We start from the raw sequence: 25,000 nt of genomic DNA, 5'->3' as shown, positions 1-25,000 counted from the left end.
TCGGTAGTCAAAACGACTACTTCCGGTTTCTTGATAAAATACCTTTTTACTTTTCGTCTCTTTGTCCCCATAAATCTCGCTTATATTTGAAGTCTTTCATATGATTTTCACATGTCTTAATAAAAGTATCAACTTCTAAAGTTTTGATAATTTTGTTTTTCAAAATTGATTTCCGGTCGGGAGTAACTTACTACTTTTTCTTTCTTAGGTTTACTTCTTTTTTTAAAAACTCTTTCAGATAGAGACGAGAAATTTTCAGGGAATATAGACAGTAAAGAGTCGCTGTCATTTACAGGAAAACGCATCTGAATAGTACTTCCGGTCGTCACAGGAAGTTACGAGAAAGGAGTAAAAAATTCGATAATATATTTCTCATTCATTGTTAAGGCACATTTTCTGATATATTTAAATGGTTTTTGTAGGAACAGAAAGCTCTTTACCGGAAGTGGTCTAACGGAAGACCTACTCATTACTAGTAATGAGTGTCTAGTTCTTATTATTATTTTCTTCTTATTTTTCCTCTTCTTTAGTGAGAAATTTATCCGCTCGATTTTATGAACATGCTTCGACTGATCCACTTCAAACTTTGTGAGCTGATAAAGGGTCATTAGGAGGGGTGCAATCAACTTTTCAAATTTTCAAAATGGCCGCCGTTTCGAAATGGCGGCTAAAAAACGTCAAAAAATCTAGGTTGTCGGATTTCAACCAAATTCGATTTCTAGGGTACTTTACTAACCCCGAGTCCATTTCCACCATCAAAAAAATTTTTGGAGCCGCCATTTTCAAAATGGCCGCCATATACTGAAATATTTCAAAGTGTTAAAATCTGTACAACATTTGGGTTCTGGGGTAAATGGAGGGTCCACAATTCATTTCTAGCATCAGTATTTCCTTCCAATCTATTTTCAGATTTTTCAAAATGGCCGCCATTGAAGAAAATGGCCACCAAAAAATCAAGTCCGTCAGATTTCAACCAAATTTAGTTTCTAGGGTTTTTTGAGAATCCTGATCTGGCATCAAAAACCATTTATGACATGGGGAGGTGTTCGAAGACATTTGTGTTGGCATCCCAACACAGTTATAGCTCGTTATTTTCTTCTTATTTTTCCTCTTCTTTAGTGAGAAATTTGTCCGACCGATTTTATGAACATGCTTCGACTGATCCACTTCAAACTTTGTGAGCTGATAAGAAGGTCATTAGGAGGGGTGCAATCAACTTTTCAAATTTTCAAAATGGCCGCCGTTTCAAGATGGCGGCCAAAAAACGTCAAAAAATCAAGGTTGTCGGATTTCAACCAAATTCTATTTCTAGGGTACTTTTGTGACCCCGAGTCCATTTCCACCATCAAAATATTTTTTTGAGCCGCCATTTTCAAAATGGCCGACATATACTTTAATACTTGAAAGTGTTAAAATCTGTACAACATTTGGGTTCTGGGGTAAATGGAGGGTCCACAATTCATTTCTAGCATCAGTATTTCCTTCCAATCTATTTTCAGATTTTCAAAATGGCCGTCATTGAAGAAAATGGCCGCCAAAAAATCAAGTCCGTCGGATTTCAACCAAATTTAGTTTCTAGGGTTTTTTGAGATTCCTGATCTGGCATCAAAAACCATTTCTGACATGGGAAGGTGTTCGAAGACATTTGTGTTGGCATCCCAACACAGTTATAGCTCGTTATTCTTATTCTTTTCTACTTATTTTTCCTCTTCTTTAGTGAGAAATTTGTCCGACCGATTTTGTGAAAGTGCTTCGACAGATCCACTTCAAACTTTGTGAGCTGATAGGGGGTCACTAGGAGGGGTGCATTCAACTTTTCAAATTTTCAAAATGGCCGCCGTTTCAAGATGGCGGCCAAAAAACGTCAAAAACTCAAGGTTGTCAGATTTCAACCAAATTCGATTTCTAGGGTAATATGGTTACCCCGAGTCCATTACCACCATCAAAATTTTTTTTTTGAGCCGCCATTTTCAAAATGGCCGCCATATACTGAAATATTTCAAAGTGTTAAAATCTCTACAATATTTGGGTTCTGGGGTAAATGGAGGCTCCACAATTCATTTCTAGCATCAGTATTTCCTTCCAATCAATTTTCAAAATGTTTCAAAACGGCCGCCATCCGTCGGATTTCAACCAAATTCAGTTTTTAGGGTTTTTTGAGAATCCTGAGTGCATATCTGACATCAAAAAGCATTTCTGACATAGGGAGGTGTTCGGAGACATTTGTGTTGGCATCCCAACACAGTTATAGCTCGTTATTAAGTGATTCTTATGTTTCTTTTCCTCTATTATTATTATTATTGTTCTTTTTCTTACTGATTTTGTGCACACGATTTCTCAAAAACGGCTTGATAGATTTTCATGAAACTTTCAGGAAAAAGGTAAAATAGAATTTTCTAGAACACTTTTTTTAGTTTTGCCAAAATCGCTTCCGGTCGCAAGTTATGGCCGAATTTCCGTTTTTCAAATGACATTTTGTCTGGGCGTTTTCTCATAAACGGTTAAAAATTGGGTCTTCAAACTTTCAGGGATGATAGATGGTGACTTGTAGCTGTGCAATAGGGTATTATCATTGCCATCCATCACTTCCGGCCGTCACCGGAAGTGAATAAAAGAAACGTCAAATTTCAAACTAATGCTTTTGAAACAAAACTTGCATAGATTAATTAGATATCTTTCGGCGTTTCAGAAAATGTTAGATTTACCGGAAGTTTAAACAGCAACTTCCGGTTTTTAGAGAAAAACTTCGAAAAAATGGTCTTTCTTTGTCCTCGTATATCTCGTTTATTTATCAAACTTTTCATATGATATTTACAGATCTTTATGACATTATCTATCTTAAGAGAACCCTGTAACACTATTTCAAAATTCACTTCCGGTCATAAGTAACGGCCGAATATCTGTTTTTCAAATGATATTTTGTCCGGGCGTTTACTGATAAACGGTTAACGATTGAGTCTTCAAACTTTCAGGGATGATAGATTATGATTTGTAGCTGTGCAATAGGGTATTATCATTGCCATCCGTCACTTCCGGCCGTCACCGGAAGTGAACAAAAGAAACGTCAAATTTCAAACTAATACTTTTGAAACAAAACTTGCATATATTAATTAGGTCTCTTTCGGCGTTTCAGAAAATGTTAGACTTACCGGAAGTTTAATCAGCAACTTCCGGTTTTTAGAGAAAAACTTCAAAAAATTGGTCTTTTTTTTGTCCTCGTATATCTCTCTTAGTTTTCGACATTTTAATACGATGTTGCAAGATACTATTGACATTATCCATCTCTGTAGAACTCGTTAATACTATTTCAAAATTCTCTTCCGGTCGCAAGTTACGGCCGAATTTTCGTTTTTCAAATAACAGTTTGTTCGGGCGTTTTCTCCTAAACGATTAATGATTGAGTCTTTATACTTTCAGGAATGATAGATAGTGACCTGTAGCTCTGTAATAAAGGTTTATCATAGCTATCCGTCACTTCCGGCCGTCACCGAAAGTGAACAAAAGAAACGTCAAAATTCAGAGTTATGCTTTTGAAACAAAACTTGCATATGTTCATTGGGTCTCTTTCAGAGTTTCAGAAAATGTTAGACTTACCGGAAGTTTAACCTACAACTTCCGGTTTTTAGAGGAACCCTTCGAAAAAATGGTCTTTCTTTGTTCTCATATATCTCGCTTATCTATCAACTTTTTAATACGATGTTTACAGATATTATTGACATCTCTGGGATACCCTTTTAATACTATTTCAAAATTCACTTCCGGTCGCGAGTTAGGGCCGAATTTCCCTTTTTCAAATGACATTTTGGTTGGCCGTTTTTTTATAAACGGTTAATAATAGAGTCTTTCAAATTTCAGGATATGATTGGTGGTGACTTGTAGCTTTCTAAAAAGATTTAGAATTGTCATCTGTCACTTCCGGCCACCACCGAAAGTGAACGAAAGAAACGTCAAATAAATTTACACTTTTCAAACAAAATGTGTGCTTGAAATAATGAAGTGTCTTTTGGAGTTTCAGAAAATGTTACAGTTACCGGAAGTTTAAACAACAACTTCCGGTTTTTAGAGAAAAACTTCGAAAAATTGATATTTCTTTGTCTTCGCATATCTCGCTTATCTATCAACTTTTTACTACAATATTTACAGATATTTTTGACATTATCCAACTCTGGAGTACCCTTTAATCCTTTTTCAAAATTCACTTCCGGTCGCAAGTTACGACCGAATTTCTCTTTTTCAAATGACATTTTGTCCGGGTGTTTTCTCATAAACGGTTAAAGATTGAGTCTTCAAACTTTTAGGGATGATAGATGGTGACTTGTATCTCTGTAATAAGGTTTATCATTGCCATCCGTCACTTCCGTCTGTCACCGGAAGTGAATAAAAGAAACGTCAAATTTCAAAATTATGCTTTTGAAATAAAACTTGCACAGATTAATTCGGTCTCTTTCGGTGTTTCAAAAAATGTTACACTTACCGGAAGTTTAACCAACAACTTCCGGTTTTTAGAGAAAAACTTCGAAAAATTGATATTTCTTTGTCTTCGCATATCTCGCTTATCCATCAACTTTTTACGTGCATGGAATAATTAAGTCTCTTTCGGAGTTTCAGAACATGTTAGACTTACATCCTATCTCATCAGAAAGTGGACGGAAGACCTATTCGTTGCTCGCAACGAGATCATTTCTATTTCTTATTCTTATTCTTTTCTTCTTATTATTCCTCTTCTTTAGTGAGAAATTTGTCCGACCGATTTTGTGAAAGTGCTTCGACAGATCCACTTCAAACTTTGTGAGCTGATAAAGGGTCACTAGGAGGGGTGCATTCAACTTTTCAAATTTTCAAAATGGCCGCCGTTTCAAGATGGCGGCCAAAAAACGTCAAAAACTCTAGGTTGTCGGATTTCAACCAAATTCTATTTCTAGGGTAATTTAGTGACCCCGAGTCCATTTCCACCATCAAAAAAAATTTTTGAACCGCCATTTTCAAAATGGCCACCATATACCGAAATATTTGAAAGTGTTAAAATCTCTACAACATTTGGTTTCTGGGGTAAATTGAGGGTTCACAGTTCATTTCTAGCATCAGTATTTCCTTCCAATCTATTTTCAGATTTTCAAAATGGCCGTCATTGAAGAAAATGGCCGCCAAAAAATCAAGTCCGTCGGATTTCAACCAAATTTAGTTTCTAGGGTTTTTTGAGATTCCTGATCTGGCATCAAAAACCATTTCTGACATGGGGAGGTGTTCTGAGACATTTGTGTTGGCATCCCAACACAGTTATAGCTCGTTCTTTTCTTATTTTTCCTCTTCTTTAGTGAGAAATTTGTCCGACCGATTTTGTGAAAGTGCTTCGACAGATCCACTTCAAACTTTGTGAGCTGATAGGGGGTCACTAGGAGGGGTGCATTCAACTTTTCAAATTTTCAAAATGGCCGCCGTTTCAAGATGGCGGCCAAAAAACGTCAAAAACTCTAGGTTGTCGGATTTCAACCAAATTCTATTTCTAGGGTAATTTAGTGACCCCGAGTCCATTTCCAACATCAAAATTTTTTTTGAGCCGCCATTTTCAAAATGGCCGCCATATACCGAAATATTTGAAAGTGTTAAAATCTCTACAACATTTGGGTTCTGGGGTAAATGGAGGGTCCACAATTTATTTCTAGCATCAGTATTTCCTTCCAATCAATTTTCAAATTTTTCAAAATGGCTGCCATTGAAGAAAATGGCGGCCAAAAATCAAGTCCATCGGATTTCAACCAAATTCAGTTTTTAGGGTTTTTAGGGATGTACCTGGATTGTATCAATAATGTACCCATAATGTACCCATAATGTACCCTGAAAATGTATCAAAGAAATGTACCCAAAAGGTACCCCAAAATGGGAACAACATTGTTGACAAAATTGTACCTAAAAGGTACCCCCAAAATTAAAACCTTATAAAGTTGTACAGGAAAGAAAATGTACCCGAAAAAGTACCCGCCTCTAGCTAAAAATATTTTTGAAGTCCGGTTCCAAAAAGGGTAGACTTTTGGGTACCCTTTAGGTACATTCTGGGTACCTTTTGGGTACTTTCCGGGTATTTTTAGTGTACCCAAAGCGTACCCAAAGTGTGTACCCAAAAAGATTGTACCCAGAAGGTACCCTAAAAATTGATACTTGGAAAGTTGGAAATAATAAGGTACCCAAAAGGCACCCCGGAAAATTTTAACTTAGACAGTTGCATGGGAAAGAACAATGTACCCGAAAAAGTACCTGTCTGCAGCTAGAAATATTTTCGAAGTCCGGTTCCAAAAAGGGTAGACTTTTAGGTACACTTTAGGTACATTCCAGGTACCTTTTGGGTACACTCCGGGTACTTTTTGGTGTTCCTAAAGGGTACCCGTAAAGTACCCAAAGTGTACCCAAATTGTACCTGTAATGTATCCAAAATGTACCCAAAAGTGTACCCAACAAAGGTACCCAAAATGTACCTTTTTCCTGTAAGGGTTATGTTTCTTTTCCTCTTTTATTATTATTATTGTTCTTTTTCTTTCCGATTTTGTGCACGCAATTTCTCGGAAAGGACTTGACAGATTTTCATAAAACTTTCAGGAAAGATGCACCATAAAATGAACTAGATTAGTTTTTTTTTCTTTTTTCGATATTTACTTCTGGACGTGAATTACGTTCGACTTCCGTTTTTATAAAGAGATTTTGTCCAGACGTTTTCTGATAAACATTCAAAGATTTCATTCTTTTTATTCTCGACAGATTTCTGTCAGCGTTTTCAAGAAAACGGTGGTTAGTAAGGATGAAGCTTTATAAGATTCGTGTAGACAAAATTACGCTGTAATGCAAATAAGCTTTTGGACTTCTGGATCTTTTACTTTCGGTTTCTACAAGGATAAAAAGCGTTTTTCTTTGGGACCCCATATCTTTGAAAATCTTCATCACAGTATAACGAAACTTTAGATTTAGATTTATTTGACTTTGATCCACAATAGTCATTGCAAGGTCAACCTTCCAGCTCCTGTCGATTTTGAGATATTAAGGTCTCCAGATTTCAAAAAGGGGGGTGTCAGTTTGAAAAACTGCAAACAAATTTCAAAAAATTTCAAGGTCGTTGAGATTATTAACAGTGATATACTAAACATGCTTGCCAAGTTTCATTACTAGCTTCCAGTTCTATGAATCTTTGAATTTCCCTATGAGAGTTTCAATGTTAAGATTAATTCAAAATACCTGCCACATTTTCTCAAAAAAATTTTAAACAATCCTTTTGATATTTTACCTGAAATATCTCTATACCATGCCGCACAGAGCAAAGGATTTTGGAATGAATCCTGAAAGGGATTAGGGATCTCTAGGGGCCAAAGCCAGAAACAGTCTTTTATCCGTAACTATTTTATTTGGCTTCGGATTTTCAAACTCTTTCGTGATTTGAATTAAACAAAAAAAAGGCAATCTAAAATTTACTACCCGTGCATCACTATTTTGACCCCTTAAGGGACTTTTTAGAGCTTAAAATTTGCTTCTTTCAGATAAATTTATCCAGAGTTACCTCTTCTAATATTTCAAACAGAATCTTACGTAAAGTTAATACTAATGATAAAATAAACATGTGTGCCAAGTTTCATTGAAATATATTGAGTACTTTCCGGTTCTATGAATCTTTGAATTTCCCTATGGGAGTTTCAATGTTAAATTCCTAAAAACGCCTGCCACGTTTTCTCTAAAACTTCTGAAGGAAACTTTGTGAGATTTTACCTAAAATATGTCAACAGCATTCCAGACAAAGGAAGAGGTTTTGAAATGAATCCTAAAAGGGATAAGGGATCTGTAGGGGCCAATATCTTGACACCTTAAGGGACTTTTTCAAGCTTATAAAAGTTGCTATTTTAAACAAGAGGTACTGTGAGCAATGCTCACTAAGAATACCCCCCCTCCTCTCCTCGCTTACCCCAATCTCCCAAAGGGTACTGTTGATAGACCTGTATAAATTACCTCTTTCCTGAGTGTAAAAATATGGTATGCCTTTGTTGAAGAAAATGGAAGATATAGTCCGAACACAAATCCATGGTATATACCTATAATTTTGACCTTGAGCTCAAGGGTCAAGGTCATAAAAAGGTCATGAAGGCACATGACACATCGTCTCATGGTAATCCACCTGTGTGCCAAATATGGTATGCCTATGTCAAAGAACAAAGAAGTTATGACCAGGACACGAATATGCAGACCGACATACGGACGGACGAACGGTAACACAGACAGAGCGATTCCTATATACCCCCCTGAAATTCGTTCGGGGGGTATAATAAAAGTTCTTAAGAGTTATTTCTCAACCTTGTTTCGCCATAGATATAGTACAAACTGTTAAAACTCAGCTTAATAAAGAATTTGGTAGTGTAAATTTTACTATACACTGTTTGGTCCATATCAGAAGACTTTCCATCTATATTTGCATGTAAAACTGTAGTCCCTATTATGGCCCCAACCTACCCCTGGAGGCCATGGTTTTTGCAAACTTGAATCTACACTATGTCAGAAAGCTTTCATGTAAATGTGAACTTCTTTCGCCCAATGGTTCTTGAGAAGAAGATATTTAAAGATTTTTCCGATATATTTGTATGTAAAACTTTGATCCCCCCTTGTGGTCCCATCCTACCCCCAGGGGCCAGGATTTGAACAAACCTGAATCTGCATTATGTCAGAAAGCTTTCATGTAAATATCAGCTTGTCTGGCTTATGGTTCTTGAGAAGAAGATTTTTAAAGATTTTCCCTATATATTTGTATGTAAAACTTTGATTCCCTATTGTGGCCCCATCCGCCCCCTGGGGACCATGATTTTAACAAACCTGAATCTGCATTATATCAGGAAGCTTTCATATAAATCTCAGCTTTTCTAGCTCAGTGGTTCTTGAAAGGAAGATAATATCAATTTTTAAAGATTTTCCCTATATATTTGTATGTAAAACTTTGATCCCCTATTCTGGCCCCATCCGACCCCTTGGGGCCATGATTTGAACAACCCTGAATCTGTACTATATGAGAAAGCATTATATAAGGAAGCTTCCATATAAATTTTAGCTTTTCTGGCTCAATGATTCTTGATTATCTCCCCTTGGAAGGTGGCCTGGCCCTTTATTTTAACAATTTAGAATTCCCTTTACCTAAGGATGTTTTGTGCCAACTTTGGTTGAAATTGGCCCAGTGGTTGTTGAGAAGAAGTTGAAAATGTGAAAAGTTTACAGACGGACAGACGGACGGACAGACAGACGGATGCCGGAATACGGGTGATCAGAAAAGCTCACTTGAGCTTTCAGCTCAGGTGAGCTAAAAACAGTGCATAAAATTAGCAACAATAGGATTATTTTAGTAATGTTTATCAATTTTGATCGGGAACGGTACTTTTTATTTTACTTTGAATATAGTGATTATATCTACAATTTGGTCTTTTCGTTTCAATTTCTTTTTATAATATATTTCTTTGATATATCTCTTTTCTAACTGATATGCTTTTTGAAGATTTTATAAGTAGATTTAAAAAATATTAAGAAATAACGTTTTCAATTTTCATAATTAAAAAAATTCAAAAAAATTAGAACATTTATATCTGAGTCTTTCAGACATGTTTTATTATATATTCATATCATGCACCAAATCACAGCAAAATGGACTCTCGAGTCTCTTATTTGCAAACAAAACACGTACCTTTTTTTATCATTCAAGGAAAAATCTCAAAAAATTCATAGAAAATAATTGAGAGCTTGTATCACTCTTTCGACGGTGAAATCATACTTCACAAGAGGTGTTTTAACGAGCCATTAAATAAAATTTTTGTGTAATGAGCTACCTTAAATTTATTTATATGATTATGATCTTTAATTCATTTCATGTGCGCAACAATTCAAACACACATTTAAAAAGTCCTTCTTCCATGCAATATCATTTAATTGTGATTTCCCACGTTTGCACGCGGTTTCATCTAGCAATTCTACAAAACTAATGACTTTTTTGTCTATACGTAAACTTACCACTAATTTCCATATAAATGTAGGAGTGGAGCTGAAGCAGGTAGTTGTAGTTCCTGAAATCTGCCTACCATCATCTGGTACTACTGTGTTCCCTGTTCCCAAATCTAAAGTTGGTGTTCCTATAAAAAAATCAAAGTACTGAAAGACAGGGTCAAATTATTCAATGCATAACTTTCAGAAATGGTGCAGTTATGCTAATATAACAATTCATATGAAAACTCTCCAGACAAATACTTTAATCAGACATAGGTCTTGAATTGCAGATTTACGTACAACTTCCTATTCGTGTTTTTGATACAAGAAAAGAAGTGTTCAAAATCGAAATTTTCTTGAAGTCTGTTCCTTTTCTATGGTTTTGAGGCCAAAACGAATATCTAAAGGAATGCTTGTATTGTGACCTCCTAGTCTTGTGGCCAGTTTTGTTTAATCAATATGATCCAGAACTCGATATTCTTGGTTATCATTTCGCCGAGATAGTTCCTTCCTTATTAAACCTCAATATTCTTTGTTTGTATCTTATAGTGAGGGTCACCATTTTAACTTGTGCACTAATAGCTCTTCAGCCATTCATAGCTAAATCAGGTGCTGAACTCTTGTGAAAAAGCAGGAATGCTATAATAAAGTAAATGAAAAGATTTATAAAGGTATGGAACAAAGTTTAATATGTTAACAGGACAGAAAGATAACATGAAAGGTTGACATATGACAGTATATGTTTAATAGCTTATTTTTTAAGGACAGGCCAACATAATGAAACTAAATATTAATCATAACATTGATAATGGCATACTTTGGATTGCACAATACAACCTGTCAATAACACATGAAAGGTTGAAATCAAGTGGATATGTAAACACTCCAATTTTTTCTTTATTAAAGAAAATTTTTTAAACTACTAAAACTGTAAATGGCTAAGTATTTAGTAAAGAGTTGCCGGTGTGTGACAAAATGTACAATTTTGAAAGTAGCTGTTTAAATCATGATATTAATATGATTTTCTGATAGGATAATGGTTCTAGATTAAGATTTTACATGTAAAAAGAGTGGAAAAACATAAAATTAGACCAAAATAGCATGTTGGTCAGGGGTCATGTTGGACGTAACAAGACATTTAAAATGCATTGTTTCCTTTTATATGAAGGCTTTGTTTACAGATACATTAATTTTTCTCTGACAGCTAGTTCATAAGATCTTCAATTTCAGTATATGATTTTGTTAAATTTATCATAAATTAGCTTGTAAGTTTAACAAATATGAAAATTTGTCGGACAAACAGAGACATTTTTAAATGAAAATTTGTTCAATTTGCACCATCCAAAGTCAATGAAGAAATTCAAATTTTGTTGTTTATACCAGTATCTACAGCTGGTGTTCTTCGATCAGCTAAGATGTAAAACGGCTCATTATTAAATAAATTAATAGAATAAAACCAGAAAAATCTGTTGGACAAACAGAGGACATAATCCATTTTTCATGATATGGCTAAGTATTAAGTAAAGTGCTGTTTCAATGGGTATCCCCCACAAAATGCATTTTTTCCTAATTTAGAATATTCTGAGTTATAATTGCAGGTGGCTAATCAATTAACAGTGTGATGAAGAGATAAAAGAAATAGTCTCACAGAGAAAAGTTTATTGTTGAATAAAATATTTTGATATGAAATGTTGAATCACCTGTTCTTTGCATGCTTACTTTGTGACATGGTCTGACGACCCCTAATGAAATTTGTTTTTGTACCTATAATTTTATGAATTGCAACTAGGTAAAAAGGTTTTACAGGTAATATAACAATCTGACAAGGTTTTTGACACTAAACATGAAAATTCATAGAAAAACATATCCAAAGTGAAAATTCATAAAAAAAAAAAAAACATTCTAAATGGTCATGTTGTTGGACGTAACTCTTTATTAAATATACGTAGCCATATGCGGTTGTACTTTCGGGAGAACTTATTGTCGAAGTGGAAGCGAATTGATTCTGTGACTTTCGGTAACCATTCTAGAGTATATCTGATCAGATATGAGAGGAATTTATCAATCTATGCAAGTCTTGGATGTCGGATGTAGCATAAAGTCGGACGCAACTTGATTTTCTTGGTTGGACAGAAAGTGCTTTCGCACTCCCTTCCACGTTGTTGACTTAGAGTTAAAGGAAATGGTTGATGGCAATACTGCATGCGCATCATAGTTGTCGTAAAATATGTTGTCGTAAACAGAAAGGACGATAATCAAATTGACAAATTGCAAATGAAAATTGAGATTTTCACCCATAATGGTTGGACAGAATTTTTATGAGCAAAAAATAATGACAAATCCATGATGAATAATTGCATTTAGTTTATAAGCTCAAACCTCAAGATGTTCCGTGCAGTTAATTGCCCTGTATTGTTACAGGACTTACATTTCTTTTTCACTTGAGTAGAAGACAGAAAATGTTACGTCCAACAGCGTGACCATTTAGAATGGGTTTAAATCTTTTATTTTTCGATGAATTTTCATATTTCAGTGTCAAAAACCTTGTCAGACTTAATTTATATTACCTGTAAAACCTTCTTACATAGTTGAAATTAATAAAAGTGTAAGTATAAAAATAAATTTGATTTGGGGTCCTCAGACCCTGTCACAAAATAAGCATGCAAAGAACAGGTGACTCAACACTTTATATTCAAATATTTTATTCAATAATTAACTTTTCCCTCTGAGACTGTTTCTTTTATCTCTTCATCACACTGTTAATTGATTTGCCACCTGCAAATATAACTCAGAATATTCTAAATTTGGAAAAATTGATTTTGGGGATACCCATAGAAACAGCACTTTACTGAATACTTAGCCAAATTGTAAACATTGTAACAAAATTGGTAACATAGTAATTTCAAATTTTTGACACATTTGGGCTAGAAGTTTCCTATGCAATGAAAAATTATTTACATGTTACAGTCCAACATAAATAAACAAGTCCACAATCCGGCCGTCAAATGGCTTAAATGCATGTATATTGCCAAAATGGCATTTAACATCAATCAATCTATGTTTATTATATCTATCAAATTTCAAGTATTCTTTAAGTAAAATGTGTCATCCAGAAGTTAAACATGTTACTATACAAAGATCAATATTTCAAGTCTTTGTTTACAACACTGAGCTAAGACTAAAATATTGCTTTTATTCTTGCATTCCGAAGGTCAAAATTTTGGTTGTTAATCTCAAATGAGTTATATTTTCAATGTTTAACACAAAAAAATGAAAAATATTATTTTCAAAAATCATGAACCAGTCCCTTTAACAATTCCTGAATTTTATTATCATTCTTTCAGACAAATATACAGTTGACAGATGACTAAAATGGCCTATCAATACAAAAACTTCTGTGGTCTTTTTAAAGCCAAATATAGTTATGAGATTGATCAATGTTCATTATCTTCACCTTTCATAATAAACATCAGGATAGCATTGCTATTACATGTATTAATTAAATAAAAAGCCAACCAACCTTTAATTTTCCATATAAAGTTGCAAACAGCTAAAAATGATATCCAGAGAATAGAATCCTGCAACAGAGCAATCAATTAATAAACATGTAAAATGACACAATTTCCAATCTGCAGGATATCTATCATACTAAATTAAAAGACTGCCATATAAAAATCAAAGTCCTGAAAGTACTGAAAGACGGGGTCAAATTATTCAATGCATAACTTTCAGAAATGGTGCAGTTATGCTAATATAACAATTCATATGAAAACTCTCCAGACAAATACTTCAATCAGACATAAGTCTTAAATTGCAGATTTACGTACAACTTCCTATTCGTGTTTTTGATACAAGAAAAGAAGTGTTCAAAATCGAAATTTTCTTAAAATCTGGAGTTTTTTTTATGGTTTTGAGGCCAAAACGAATATCTAAAGGAATGCTTGTATTGTGACCTCCTAGTCTTGTGGCCAGTTTTGTTTAATTAATATGATCCAGAACTCAATATTCTTGGTTATCATTCCGCCGAGATATTTCCTTCCTTATTTAACCTCAATATTCTTGGTTTGTATTTTATAGTGAGGGTCACCATTTTAACTTGTGCACTTAGCTCTTCAGCTATTCATAGCTAAATCAAGTGCTGAACTCTTGTGAAAAAGCAGGAATGCTATAATAAAGTAAATGAAAAGAAATATTATTACCCCTCTGAAAATAAATCCCACTTTTTTGCTTAATTGAAGGATATCCCTGGAAGTCCTGGGACTTCCTTGTGAAGTCCCACTTCTCCCATGTCCTAATGCAGTGGGATAATACAGGACTTCATGTTTCTGCATTTGTCCTGGAATATCCCACTTACATCAAGAGTGACTTTGCAAGAATTTCTAGGACATATTTATTACCTAAATGTCTTACAAAGTCCCACTCTCATAGCAGCAGGTTTTTCTAGGACATTCTTGTGTTTTTCAGGACTTTATTATAAAATGAAGACGAAAACATCGTCCCACAAATTCCCTAAAAATCTCATACTTGATACATTCAAGATAATGCAAGACTTTACATTGCTTTCCAGGACTTCGTATTAAAAGTATGCAAAGAGAGAAGTCTTGCAATTACCCTCAAAATCTTACAACCAGTGAAGTCAGATTATAAAGGACTTTAATGAGGGTTACAGGACTTTTAGATATTAATTGTTACAAAATTAAATCCTTGTCATATCAAAGAAAAGATTTTACATTTTCTGGATTACCTTGACATGTCATTGCTACATAGTTCAGGCTAAAAAAAACCTATAAGAACAGTGAATGATTCGTAGATAAGAACATTTATGTATACAACAACAATCATGTCATAATAAGTTGTAATAGAAAAGACTATATTTCATCAAAAGTAGACTTGAAAAATGTTGGCTATGAGAACACTTCTTATAAATTTATAATGACAACAATCTGAACTTGAATAAAAATCACTTTACTGTCAAATGCGCTATTGAAATCCTCAATGTCACTTGAAAGACTACCGTAATTTGAGTTTTGAGATGCTTCATCACAGGAGTTCAATCGGGTTTGTCATGTTTTTTTTTAGGTTAGAATATTGTCCAGTGTATTATTAAGATCATTTTGATAACAGATTTCCAGTTCCTGGGCTACCTTCTTCAAAATAAAGAAGATCCCTTTTTGTGAAAGAATGTTCAAAAATTCATCAGATTCTGTGGTAGGCTTTTCCATTTCCAGAGATGACACAGCGGTATTAATGTTCGAAACTGAACTTAAAAAAATGTCTGTATCAAAAGGATTGCAATTCAGGCTCAAGTGATGATAAGTTAAAAGGATTTTCCAATGTCACGGTCGTATCACTTGAAGTACCAATGGCATATCAACTTTTGGATGTCACCACTGAAGATTGCAGTTGATATGTTTTAATATTTAGTACATTTAGGAATTCGCATGTTTACATCTTTCTTGCACAGCATGTACCTTTTGGGTTCTCAATCTCCTGCAATAATAATTAATTACAAATTATTAATGAAGAAACTTAATTTTCAAGACACTGATTAAAAATTTTATATTTAGAAAAGTTTCTTTGACACATCAATGTTTTGAGGTGCAAATAGCAATAAATTATCACTGATGGATACAATCAGCTTGCCATGCTAAATTTTGTAACCGTACTGTCCGTAGTTATTTTACGAAGCAGTAATAATTACAGAACAAGGTCAACTGATCGAAACAGAATCATAATGATGGATATCCATGATACAATGTTCTGGTGATTATACCCTTTCCATCTAGATCGAACCAGTCAATGGTTTACGTTAAAAAAAAGAGTAGTTTGTTTTGATATGTTAAGCTGTAAATAGAATGATTGTATCGAGGAATTTCGAGTGGTCCAGCGATCAAGCGTGTATTTTTCCAATGCATGTAATCATTTACAAACGTAAACAAAATAAGCATATGGTACTTACAGAGTGTCATCCGTTACCCCGTAGTCCTTTTTCATTCCGATGTTATTGATTTCCATTCACAAATCTTTAAATCATAAATGACTTCTTTGAAAGTTGTAACTTCCGGTGATGTCGTTTCGGTCAACTTGTACAATGTACAAAGCTTGTCGTGTTTTTTTCTTCTCCCCGTTCTAATTCGATATAAGATATATCATGTATAAAATATATCATATGTATATATATGAAGTCTTATACACTGGGTTTCCACTGGTCGATTGTATAATTTTTTACTGATTGTCTTTTGGTTACGTGTTGACCTGGGGACGAGTCAGTCAGTGTACGACCTGACGTTCACGCAAGTGATCAAAGCGCTTTTTTTTCAATGTTCCTTTCTGGGCGCGAAGTCAGGGAAATATTCACAAGGATGGAGAACATTCAACAGAATTAGTATGCAATCAAGCATGGAATGGATTCCAGATAGGAATATAGGATTCACCTTACACTCAGAAACTGGGGGATAGGCCTAGTTCTTCAAAATACACGGCGTTGCTGGTTAGTATTTTTACTTTTGGTTTGTAATAATTCGTCTTTTTTGGTAGTCTAGTGGAATTGTCACACCTTAACAAATTATCATCCTGTTTCCAATATTTTTATCTAGTACATGTTCTCTTTCATTGTAGCATGGACTTGAAGAGATAGTTATGAATTTAGAATATCATCAAGTGACTTTTAATAAGGCACTGTTTTCAGTGGATGAACCGACATCATGCAGTGTGACAGGAAAATGCCCGTGAGACCAAAGATGGCTTAGATAAAAGGGAAGACGATGCAGAAGGTGCATATATACAAGTTCAAGACATAAATATTTTAAATTTTGCATGATGTTCATTTACAAAACCTGTTATGCAACCTCTCAAATAATTCATTATGCTATCTTTTAAGCCTCTGTACCAGAGAAAAATCCAGAGATGGCCCTCAAAGAAGTTAGAAACAAGATGAGAGACCGTCTCAAGTTGTTTAGGTCTGGAGCCACCTTCCCCCACCCACGAGTCGAAGAAATAGATCTTTGAACCACTCCAGGTTACCCGTGACATCAAGATAAACAAAATTCAACTTCAGGGACAATTTGATAATACCTGTTTAAAATTTTTTTTTTAGCTCACCTGGGCCGAAGGTTCAAGTGAGCTTTTCTGATCAAAATTTGTTCGTTGTCTGTCGTCGGCGAAAACTTTTCACATTTTCATCTTCTCCAGAACCACTGGGTCAATTTCAACCAAACTAAGTGACACAAAGCACCCTTGGGTGAAAGGCTTTCAAGTTTGTTCAAATGAAGGGCCATGCCCCTTCAAAGGGGAGATAATCGCAAAAATACGGTGGGGTCATTCAAAAATCTTCTCTAGAACCACTGGGACAGAGAAGCTGAAATTTACATGAAAGCCTCCGCCTCCTGACATAGTACAGATTCAAGTTTGTTAAAACCAATGACCTGGGGGGGGGGGGGGGGTTGGGGGGGGGGGGGGGGGTTGGATTGGGTCTCAATAGGGGATCAAAGTTTTACTTATAAATATACAGGGAAAATCTTTATGAAAATTGTCTTCTCAAGAAACACTTGGCCAGAAAAGCTGAGATTTACATGAAAGCTTCCCGACATAGTGTAGACTCAAGTTTGTAAAATTCACAGGGTTGTCACTAACGCAAGAATAGGATCACAGAAATTTCATTGGGGTTTGTCTGATATGGCGAGTCCCGCAGACGTGTCTCGGACTCTGAGTAAAAATCATAATTTTACTTAGAAGCCCTGATTTGTGTATTAATTAAAACTCATAGGAAAAAATCTAGGTAAAACGTTACGCTCTAATGTGAACCGAGATGATACCACCGAGTTCACAGTGTCCCAATCCGACTTGTTTGTTTAGTGCAGTCAATTAGGTGCAAATTAGAATATAATATTGAAATTTAGATACAAAGTAAAAAACATTTTGCCACTCACAGGCAGTTATTTATATATGTTTCTTTTTCTTTTTTTTACAAATCAGGATCTATATTTAATTATAAATGTTTGTCTTCCGGTAGCCATTTTTATTGGAATTGAAAGTAGCGTAGTTTGTAAACTTTGGTAGATTTGACATCATTTTACAAACAAAATTAGTACGCATCTATTTTATCACAATAATTATTTAATTAAAATTTTGTTTAATACTGAATAGGGTTGTAACGATGATAGAGGATTCGGGGAAGTAATTCTGTTTGCAATGGGCAATTAGTTGTATGAGACCGAGTTGTGAATGATTACTTTTAATTTCATGTGTACAAAGTGATCACTGCACTGTTATGCATGGGCTTGGCGAAAATTAACTGATTTTTGCCATTTGTTGAAGATGAAAGTGAACAGAGGTACGACATTAGCTTGTGTTCACTCGGTATAAATAAAGGTGTAGGAAAAATCTAAATGACTCTTTAATTCAACTTTCATGGGACTCGTCAAATTTTCATGGGACTCAAGCTGCTTACAAACCATGATACCGGGACTCGTCTTCAATATTTTCTAGTGACAACCCTGAATCGTGGCCCCCAAGGGTAGGTTTTGGCCACATTATAGGGACAAAAGTTTTACATACAAGTATATGGGAAATCTTTAAATACCCTTACAGAAATGAGATGTACCCTAAAGGTACCTAAAATGTATCTGTAAGGTACCCGAAGCAACTTTTTCCCTGAAAAAGGTACCCAAAAAGTACCCGCAAAAAACTTAGCCATTTTTCGACAGTACCCGGAACGTACCCGACTATTGTAAAAAGTACCCAAAATGTACCCAGATTAAAAATTGAAAAGTTAAAATGTACCTGAAATGTACCCAACAGAAAAATATAAATGTTCAAATGTACCCGAATTGTACCCAGGGTATCAATTAAAGAAGTTAAAATGTATTCGATATGTACCCACTTTAAAGTTACTAAGTTGAAATGTACCCGATATGTACCCAACAAAAAATATTAATGTTGAAATGTTTACCAGATATGTACCCTGGGTAAATTAAAAAGTTAAATTGTACCTGTAATGTACCAACTTTAAATGTGACTATTGAAAATGTACCCGAAATGTACCCATTTAAATAAACCTTGTAATTTCACAACAGATACAAATAATATGAAAATAAACATTAAACAATTTCACAACTGATTTTGAAATAAGAAAGCTTTTATAGTCAATTGTACCAGCATTATGTACCCAACTTCAATCTGGCATGTTGTTTTTTTATTGATGTATGTATGTTGTAGACATTTTTTGTTTAAAAAAAAAAATATATATATATATATATATATATGAAATAGTGCAAATCCTGTTGATGTTAATGAATTTTAATTTATCTATAAAAAGGTTTTTTTTGTTCTGCCATTAAGGTAGCTATAGTATTAAAGAAAATCTGAAGGATTACATGAAGGGATCCATCCCTAAACCTCTAAATGGAAAGCTATTTTCCATTTTTAAAAACATAACAATCAAAAATAAATAATTGTAGAGACCTAGTAGTAAGATACTCTTTTGAACTTGATAATGCTACATGATTGTTAGTCTGCAGCAATTTCATAAGAAAAAATTATATATATGTGTGTGTGTGGTAAACAATCTGTATATATCATAATACATACATATATAGATCTATCTGTATATGATTTTTTATTTATTTTTTTATTTATTTGGGGTGTGTGTGTGGTTTTTTTTAATATTGATATACACTGTATGTCAAAAGATGTCCCTGCAGAAGGAAACTATTGAAGATCATCATATTATTTTTATAAACTAGTTAACTTATTAATTAATTAACCAATCAATTCAGAGCGGGTCTTCACAGTACTTGGCTCTAACAACTGTAAATTGAGATCGGGTTCCTGATAAAAAGCATCGGGTGTGCAACTCCGAGTTCCCGCGTTTAGTAAGCATGCAGACGCCATGTTTATGATGTTGTGACATACCGTAAACTTTATGAACAGACAAAGATTATAGCCTTCAACAGGGACCCGAGGGATTTTGTGGTGTTATCCTGAAGAGACTCCCAACCATTAAGTAAGTGATTTACACACTAGTGTATTTTGTAGATTCTTTGACTTCATGCCAGTCATGATCACTGATAATCCGAAATTCCTCCGATTCTTATCCCTTTCACATTTGTGTCTGATGATCTTCACTGCACATAACATATAGAGAAAGCAAGGGTAACAGTCAGAGGTATCTTGAATTATGTAACTCATGTGTCTTTTGTAAAGTAGGACAATGTAATTCGCTAACTAGTCTAAATGCGTCTATTGTCGGACACTTTTAAAAGACAATTTTCATTTTCTACCCGGCACTTGATAACCCCCGATTTGCATCAACTAGATATATACTCGCTAGACACAGCAATGCTATTTCATTTGTAACACCTCATAGTTTAACCACTCTTATTATGTACAAAGCAGGTCAAACTGAAATAACTTAAGTAACGTCGGCATTATGTTAAAATCAGCTCGATCCGCTCCTTTATTTTTATGTTGTCGCAATACGAGGAGCGGATCAAGGAGCTGGTTTTAATCAGATTGGTCCGAAGGAACAGTAAGAGTTATCAATTGACAAGTAAAAATTTAATTTGATAGCACAAGTGACCAGTGATTAGAAATATTTATTTATTGTCCTGTAATTTGGTTATTGGAAGGTCTTTGGTATCCTTTGATTATTTACAATTTCATTTCTCTTTCAGAATATAATTCATGATAGATACAGAATTTATATGGTGTGACCACTGACCAGACTGGTTTTAATATGCCATTCTGAGAATTACACTATGCAGACCAAAATGAGTTTACTCTGAATGACACTTCAGTTCATGCACATTTTAGGTAAGTCCAATGAGACTACTAGGCCTATATGTATAGTGGATGGGAAGTCCATGACCCTGATATGTCTTAAATTTGTCTGACAGCAAGTCAAATTGGGATGACTAATTCCACTATCAGTTTCAAATCACTGATTTAATTTGAACAGATCATACAAACTGTTTCTATTAATTTTAAATAGATATATAACATGCCCACAAAATAATTGCATTATTATTTTTTTTAGAATGTACGTCATCAATGTTCTCCCAAAGGAAAGTGAGCAAAAACTTATCCAGAGAATCTACAGCACATTTTTGTGAAACTTTTTAAAATGCACAGGTAATATTGCTGTTAAAATATTTTGTATCCTATGATCTGTAATAAAATATAAGTGGCATATTGATATAACTTTAACTTAGTTATAACTTTTCAACTAAAATGGGTAGGGATTTTATGTTTGCCATTTTTATTCTTTGTGACAAGAAAATATTTTTTAATATATATACAAACTGTACATATAAGTACCTCATTAATGACCTTTAGACCCACTAAGGCTTTCTGATGGTACCAAATTTAATCTTCTGACCTTGACATGAATTTTGACCTACTTGTCTTGAAAACCGTTAAGTTTGGGGGCATCCATGGTTCACATTCATGTCTTGTTGCTGTTCAGACTATGAAAAGATGTTGCTGTTAAGAATGATTATCTAGCACAACCATTTAATGCAAAGTTAGATAAGTTAAAATATTTTCATTGCAATCTTGGTATTGTATTGCACGTGTTAATTATTTATGATGAAAATGTTTTTTTTAAATTTCTTTCATTTATGCACTTATTTACATGTATTTGTTAGATTTTAATCGAATTAATAATAAAGGAACAATATCCAAGAAAATATAATATATAAGTATATTTAATTTAGAAAGTTAAAAGAGACGAAACGGGTGTAAAATAAAGATAATTTAAAGCGTCAAGTCAACTGAATTAAAGACAAAGAAAAGTGCAGTAAACTACATTCGTATTGTGATTTGGTTTTATTATATTTCATTAAATGGGTTGTTTTTTTTTGCAGGAGAAATAGGATTACGAAGAAGAGAAGCTTTGTCATAATTTTTTATAGTATGAATTAAATGCAATTTCTCATATATTAAGATTCTTCATTTTTTCAGGACACATGGTTGGTAATATTCATGAAAACTAGCAGAACTCCAGTACATTTGAAGTGTTAGTCAAGCATACTTTAGGAGAGGCAAGCAAAGTCTGGAAAATGCCATAAATGGTACCTGAAAAGGGCCTAAAATGGCACCCAGAGTGTACTTAAAATGGTACTTATGCAGTACCCGGAATGTACCCAAAACGTACCTAAAATGGCACCGGGTTTGTACCTAAAATTGTACCCGTAAAGTACCTATAATGTACCTAAAATGTACCCAGTTTGTACCTAAAAACTGTCTAAATTGGTAACCGGATTTTACCAATAATGTACCTAAATAGTACCTATAATAGTAGCAGAATTGTACCTAAAATGTACCAGAAAAGTTTCTGAAATGGTACCTGGATTGTACCTGAAAAGTACCTAAAATGTACCTGGGTTGTATCAACAATGTACCCATAATGTACCCTGAAAATGTATCAAAGAAATGTACCCAAAAAGTACCCCAAAATGGGAACAACAATGTTGACAAAATTGTACCTAAAAGGTACCCCAAAAATTAAAACCTTAAAAAGTTGTACGGGAAAGAAAATGTACCCGAAAAAGTACCCGCCTTCAGCTAAAAATATTTTTAAAGTCCGGTTCCAAAAAGGGTAGACTTTTAGGTACCCTTTAGGTACATTCTGGGTATCTTTTGGGTACTTTCCGGGTACTTTTTAGTGTACCCGAAGCGTACCCAAAGTGTGTACCCAAAAATATTGTACCCAGAAGGTACCCTAAAAATTGATACTTGGAAAGTTGGAAATAATAAGGTACCCAAAAGGTACCCCGGAAAATTTTAACTTAGACAGTTGCATGGGAAAGAACAATGTACCCGAAAAAGTACCCGTCTGCAGCTAGAAATATTTTCAAAGTCCGGTTCCAAAAAGGGTATACTTTTAGGTACACTTTAGGTACATTCCAGGTACCTTTTGGGTACACTCCGGGTACTTTTTGGTGTACCTAAAGTGTACCCGTAAAGTACCCAAAGTGTACCCAAATTGTACCTGTAATGTATCCAAAATGTACCCAAAAGTGTACCCAACAAAGGTACCTAAAATGTACCTTTTTTCTGTAAGGGTATGGACCAAGATGACTAAGGTGAGCGATGTGGCCCATGGACCTCTTGTTTAATTATTTGTTTACGTAAGAAATAGTGCTTTTTAGCTCACCCCAGCCATAATTTAAATGAACTTTTCAAAGTACTTGCTTTGGAAGTTCATATAAGTATTGCTGAAATTTATGTATATGTATGTTAAATAAATTTTATTATCAGATTATCATTTTGATTCATAATTTCATTCTTAATTGCCACTTTTACAGAAAAGATATCACATATCCTGGATCTCGAGTTTTATTCCACAGTAGGGTAAGACCAAAACAGGTTAGTAGGATAAATTGGGACTTTCCAGGAGTCCTGCATCAACTCAAAAAGCAGGATTTTTAGGGAGATCCAATAAAATCCTGCAAAATCCCAGTCCTGTGTACTGGGACTTTCCAAGACATGTCCAGAATAATCCCACTTTCTCCCCTTTCAGATTGCAGGATTAAGTGAGACTTTGCAGGACAATAAAAGGCAAATTTAAGTGTTCAAATTATCCTTAAAAGTCCTGAAATGTCCCACTGCCAATACCGTCCCTCTAATTCCTTGTCAATCTCAGTTTCAAAAAAGCAGGACTTTTCAGGACAATCCTGATAAATCCTGGGATTTTGTCTTGGGACTTCCTGGGATATCCTGCTGTATTTTCAATGGGGAAATTATCCTTAAAAGTCCTGAAATGTCCCACTGCCAATACCGTCCCTCTAATTCCTTGTCAATCTCAGTTTCAAAAAAGCAGGACTTTTCAGGACAATCCTGATAAATCCTGGGATTTTGTCTTGGGACTTCCTGGGATATCCTGCTGTATTTTCAGAGGGAAATGAATGAGAAATGTATTATCGAATTTTTTACTCCTTTCTCGTAACTTCCGGTGACGACCGGAAGTACTATTCAGATGCGTTTTCCTATAAATGACAGCGACTCTTTACTGTCTATATTCCCTGAAAATTTCACGTCTCTATCTGAAAGAGTTCTCAACAAAAAGTAGACTAAAGAAAGAAAAAGTAGTAGGTTAGTACCGACCGGAAGTCAATTTTGAAAAACAAAATTATCAAAACTTTAGAAGTTGATACTTTTATTAAGACATGTGAAAATCATATGAAAGACTTCAAATATAAGCGAGATTTATGGGGACAAAGAGACGAAAAGTAAAAAGGTATTTTATCAAGAAACCGGAAGTAGTCGTTTTGACTACCGACAGAGTCAATATTCTTTTGACACTTTGAAAGAGAGTTAATAAACTAGTATAGGTTTCAATTTAAAGGAAAAAGTTTGAAATTTGCGATTCTTTTCATCACTTCCGGTGACGACAGGAAGTGACGGTCGACATGTTCAACCCCCTACTGAAAAATCAACAATAGAATAATAGAAGAGTCTTCCACTGAAGACGGAAGACCCTAATAATAAGAAACAGTAGAATCACTATAAGGTCTTCCGTGAAGAACGGAAGACCCTAATAATAAGAAACAGTAGAATCACTATAAGGTCTTCCGTGAAGAACGGAAGACCTTAATAATAAGAAACAGTAGAATCACTATAAGGTCTTCCATGAAGAACGGAAGACCTTAATAATAAGAAACGGAGCAAAAACAATATGTCTCCGACACTTTGTGTTCGGAGACATAATAATAATAAACAGTACAATCACTAGAAGGTCTTCCGTCGGAAACGGAAGACCTTATTAATAAGAAACAGTAGAATCACTAGAAGGTCTTCCGTGAAGAACGGAAGACCTTAATAATAATAAGAAACAGAGTAAAAACAATATGTTCCCAAACTTTGTTTGGGGAACATAATAATAATAAGAAGAAGAAGAAAATAAGAATAATAAGAAACGGAGCAAAAACAATATGTCTCCGACACTTTGTGTTTGAAGACGTAATAAGAATAATAAGAAATGGAGCAAAAACAATATGTCTCCGACACT

The 25,000-nt window shown here is 34.4% G+C and overlaps 1 protein-coding gene and 3 long non-coding RNA genes across 5 annotated transcripts in view; 2 read left to right on the top strand and 2 right to left on the bottom strand.

The window, feature by feature from the left end:
* Window positions 1–25,000, bottom strand: part of LOC125665419 (titin-like) — a 197,062-nt gene that overhangs the window by 161,952 nt on the left and 10,110 nt on the right. For both annotated transcript variants that reach the window (XM_056156017.1, XM_056156018.1), the window contains exons 2-3: window positions 13,511–13,568; window positions 10,018–10,136 (exon numbers count right to left, since the gene is read on the bottom strand). In XM_056156017.1, the coding sequence (XP_056011992.1) occupies window positions 10,018–10,136; window positions 13,511–13,568 (177 nt within the window). The remainder of the gene's footprint in view (window positions 1–10,017; window positions 10,137–13,510; window positions 13,569–25,000) is intronic.
* Window positions 14,627–16,196, bottom strand: LOC125664716 (uncharacterized). The gene is made up of 2 exons (XR_007366048.2): window positions 15,950–16,196; window positions 14,627–15,480 (listed from the first exon to the last, which is right to left on the bottom strand). It is a non-coding gene; the product is annotated as an uncharacterized LOC125664716 (long non-coding RNA).
* On the top strand, window positions 16,439–17,283 carry LOC125664708 (uncharacterized). Its single transcript, XR_008800411.1, has 2 exons — window positions 16,439–16,763; window positions 16,871–17,283. It is a non-coding gene; the product is annotated as an uncharacterized LOC125664708 (long non-coding RNA).
* LOC125662103 (uncharacterized) lies at window positions 19,848–21,929 on the top strand. The gene is made up of 4 exons (XR_007365252.2): window positions 19,848–19,993; window positions 20,664–20,802; window positions 21,026–21,120; window positions 21,855–21,929. It is a non-coding gene; the product is annotated as an uncharacterized LOC125662103 (long non-coding RNA).

This window comes from Ostrea edulis, chromosome 2 (genome assembly GCF_947568905.1).
Source record: "Ostrea edulis chromosome 2, xbOstEdul1.1, whole genome shotgun sequence".
In the NCBI taxonomy this organism is placed as follows: Eukaryota; Metazoa; Mollusca; class Bivalvia; order Ostreida; family Ostreidae; genus Ostrea; species Ostrea edulis.
The sequence above is the reverse complement of the archived record's forward strand: the minus strand, read 5'-3'. Positions and strand labels throughout refer to the sequence as shown.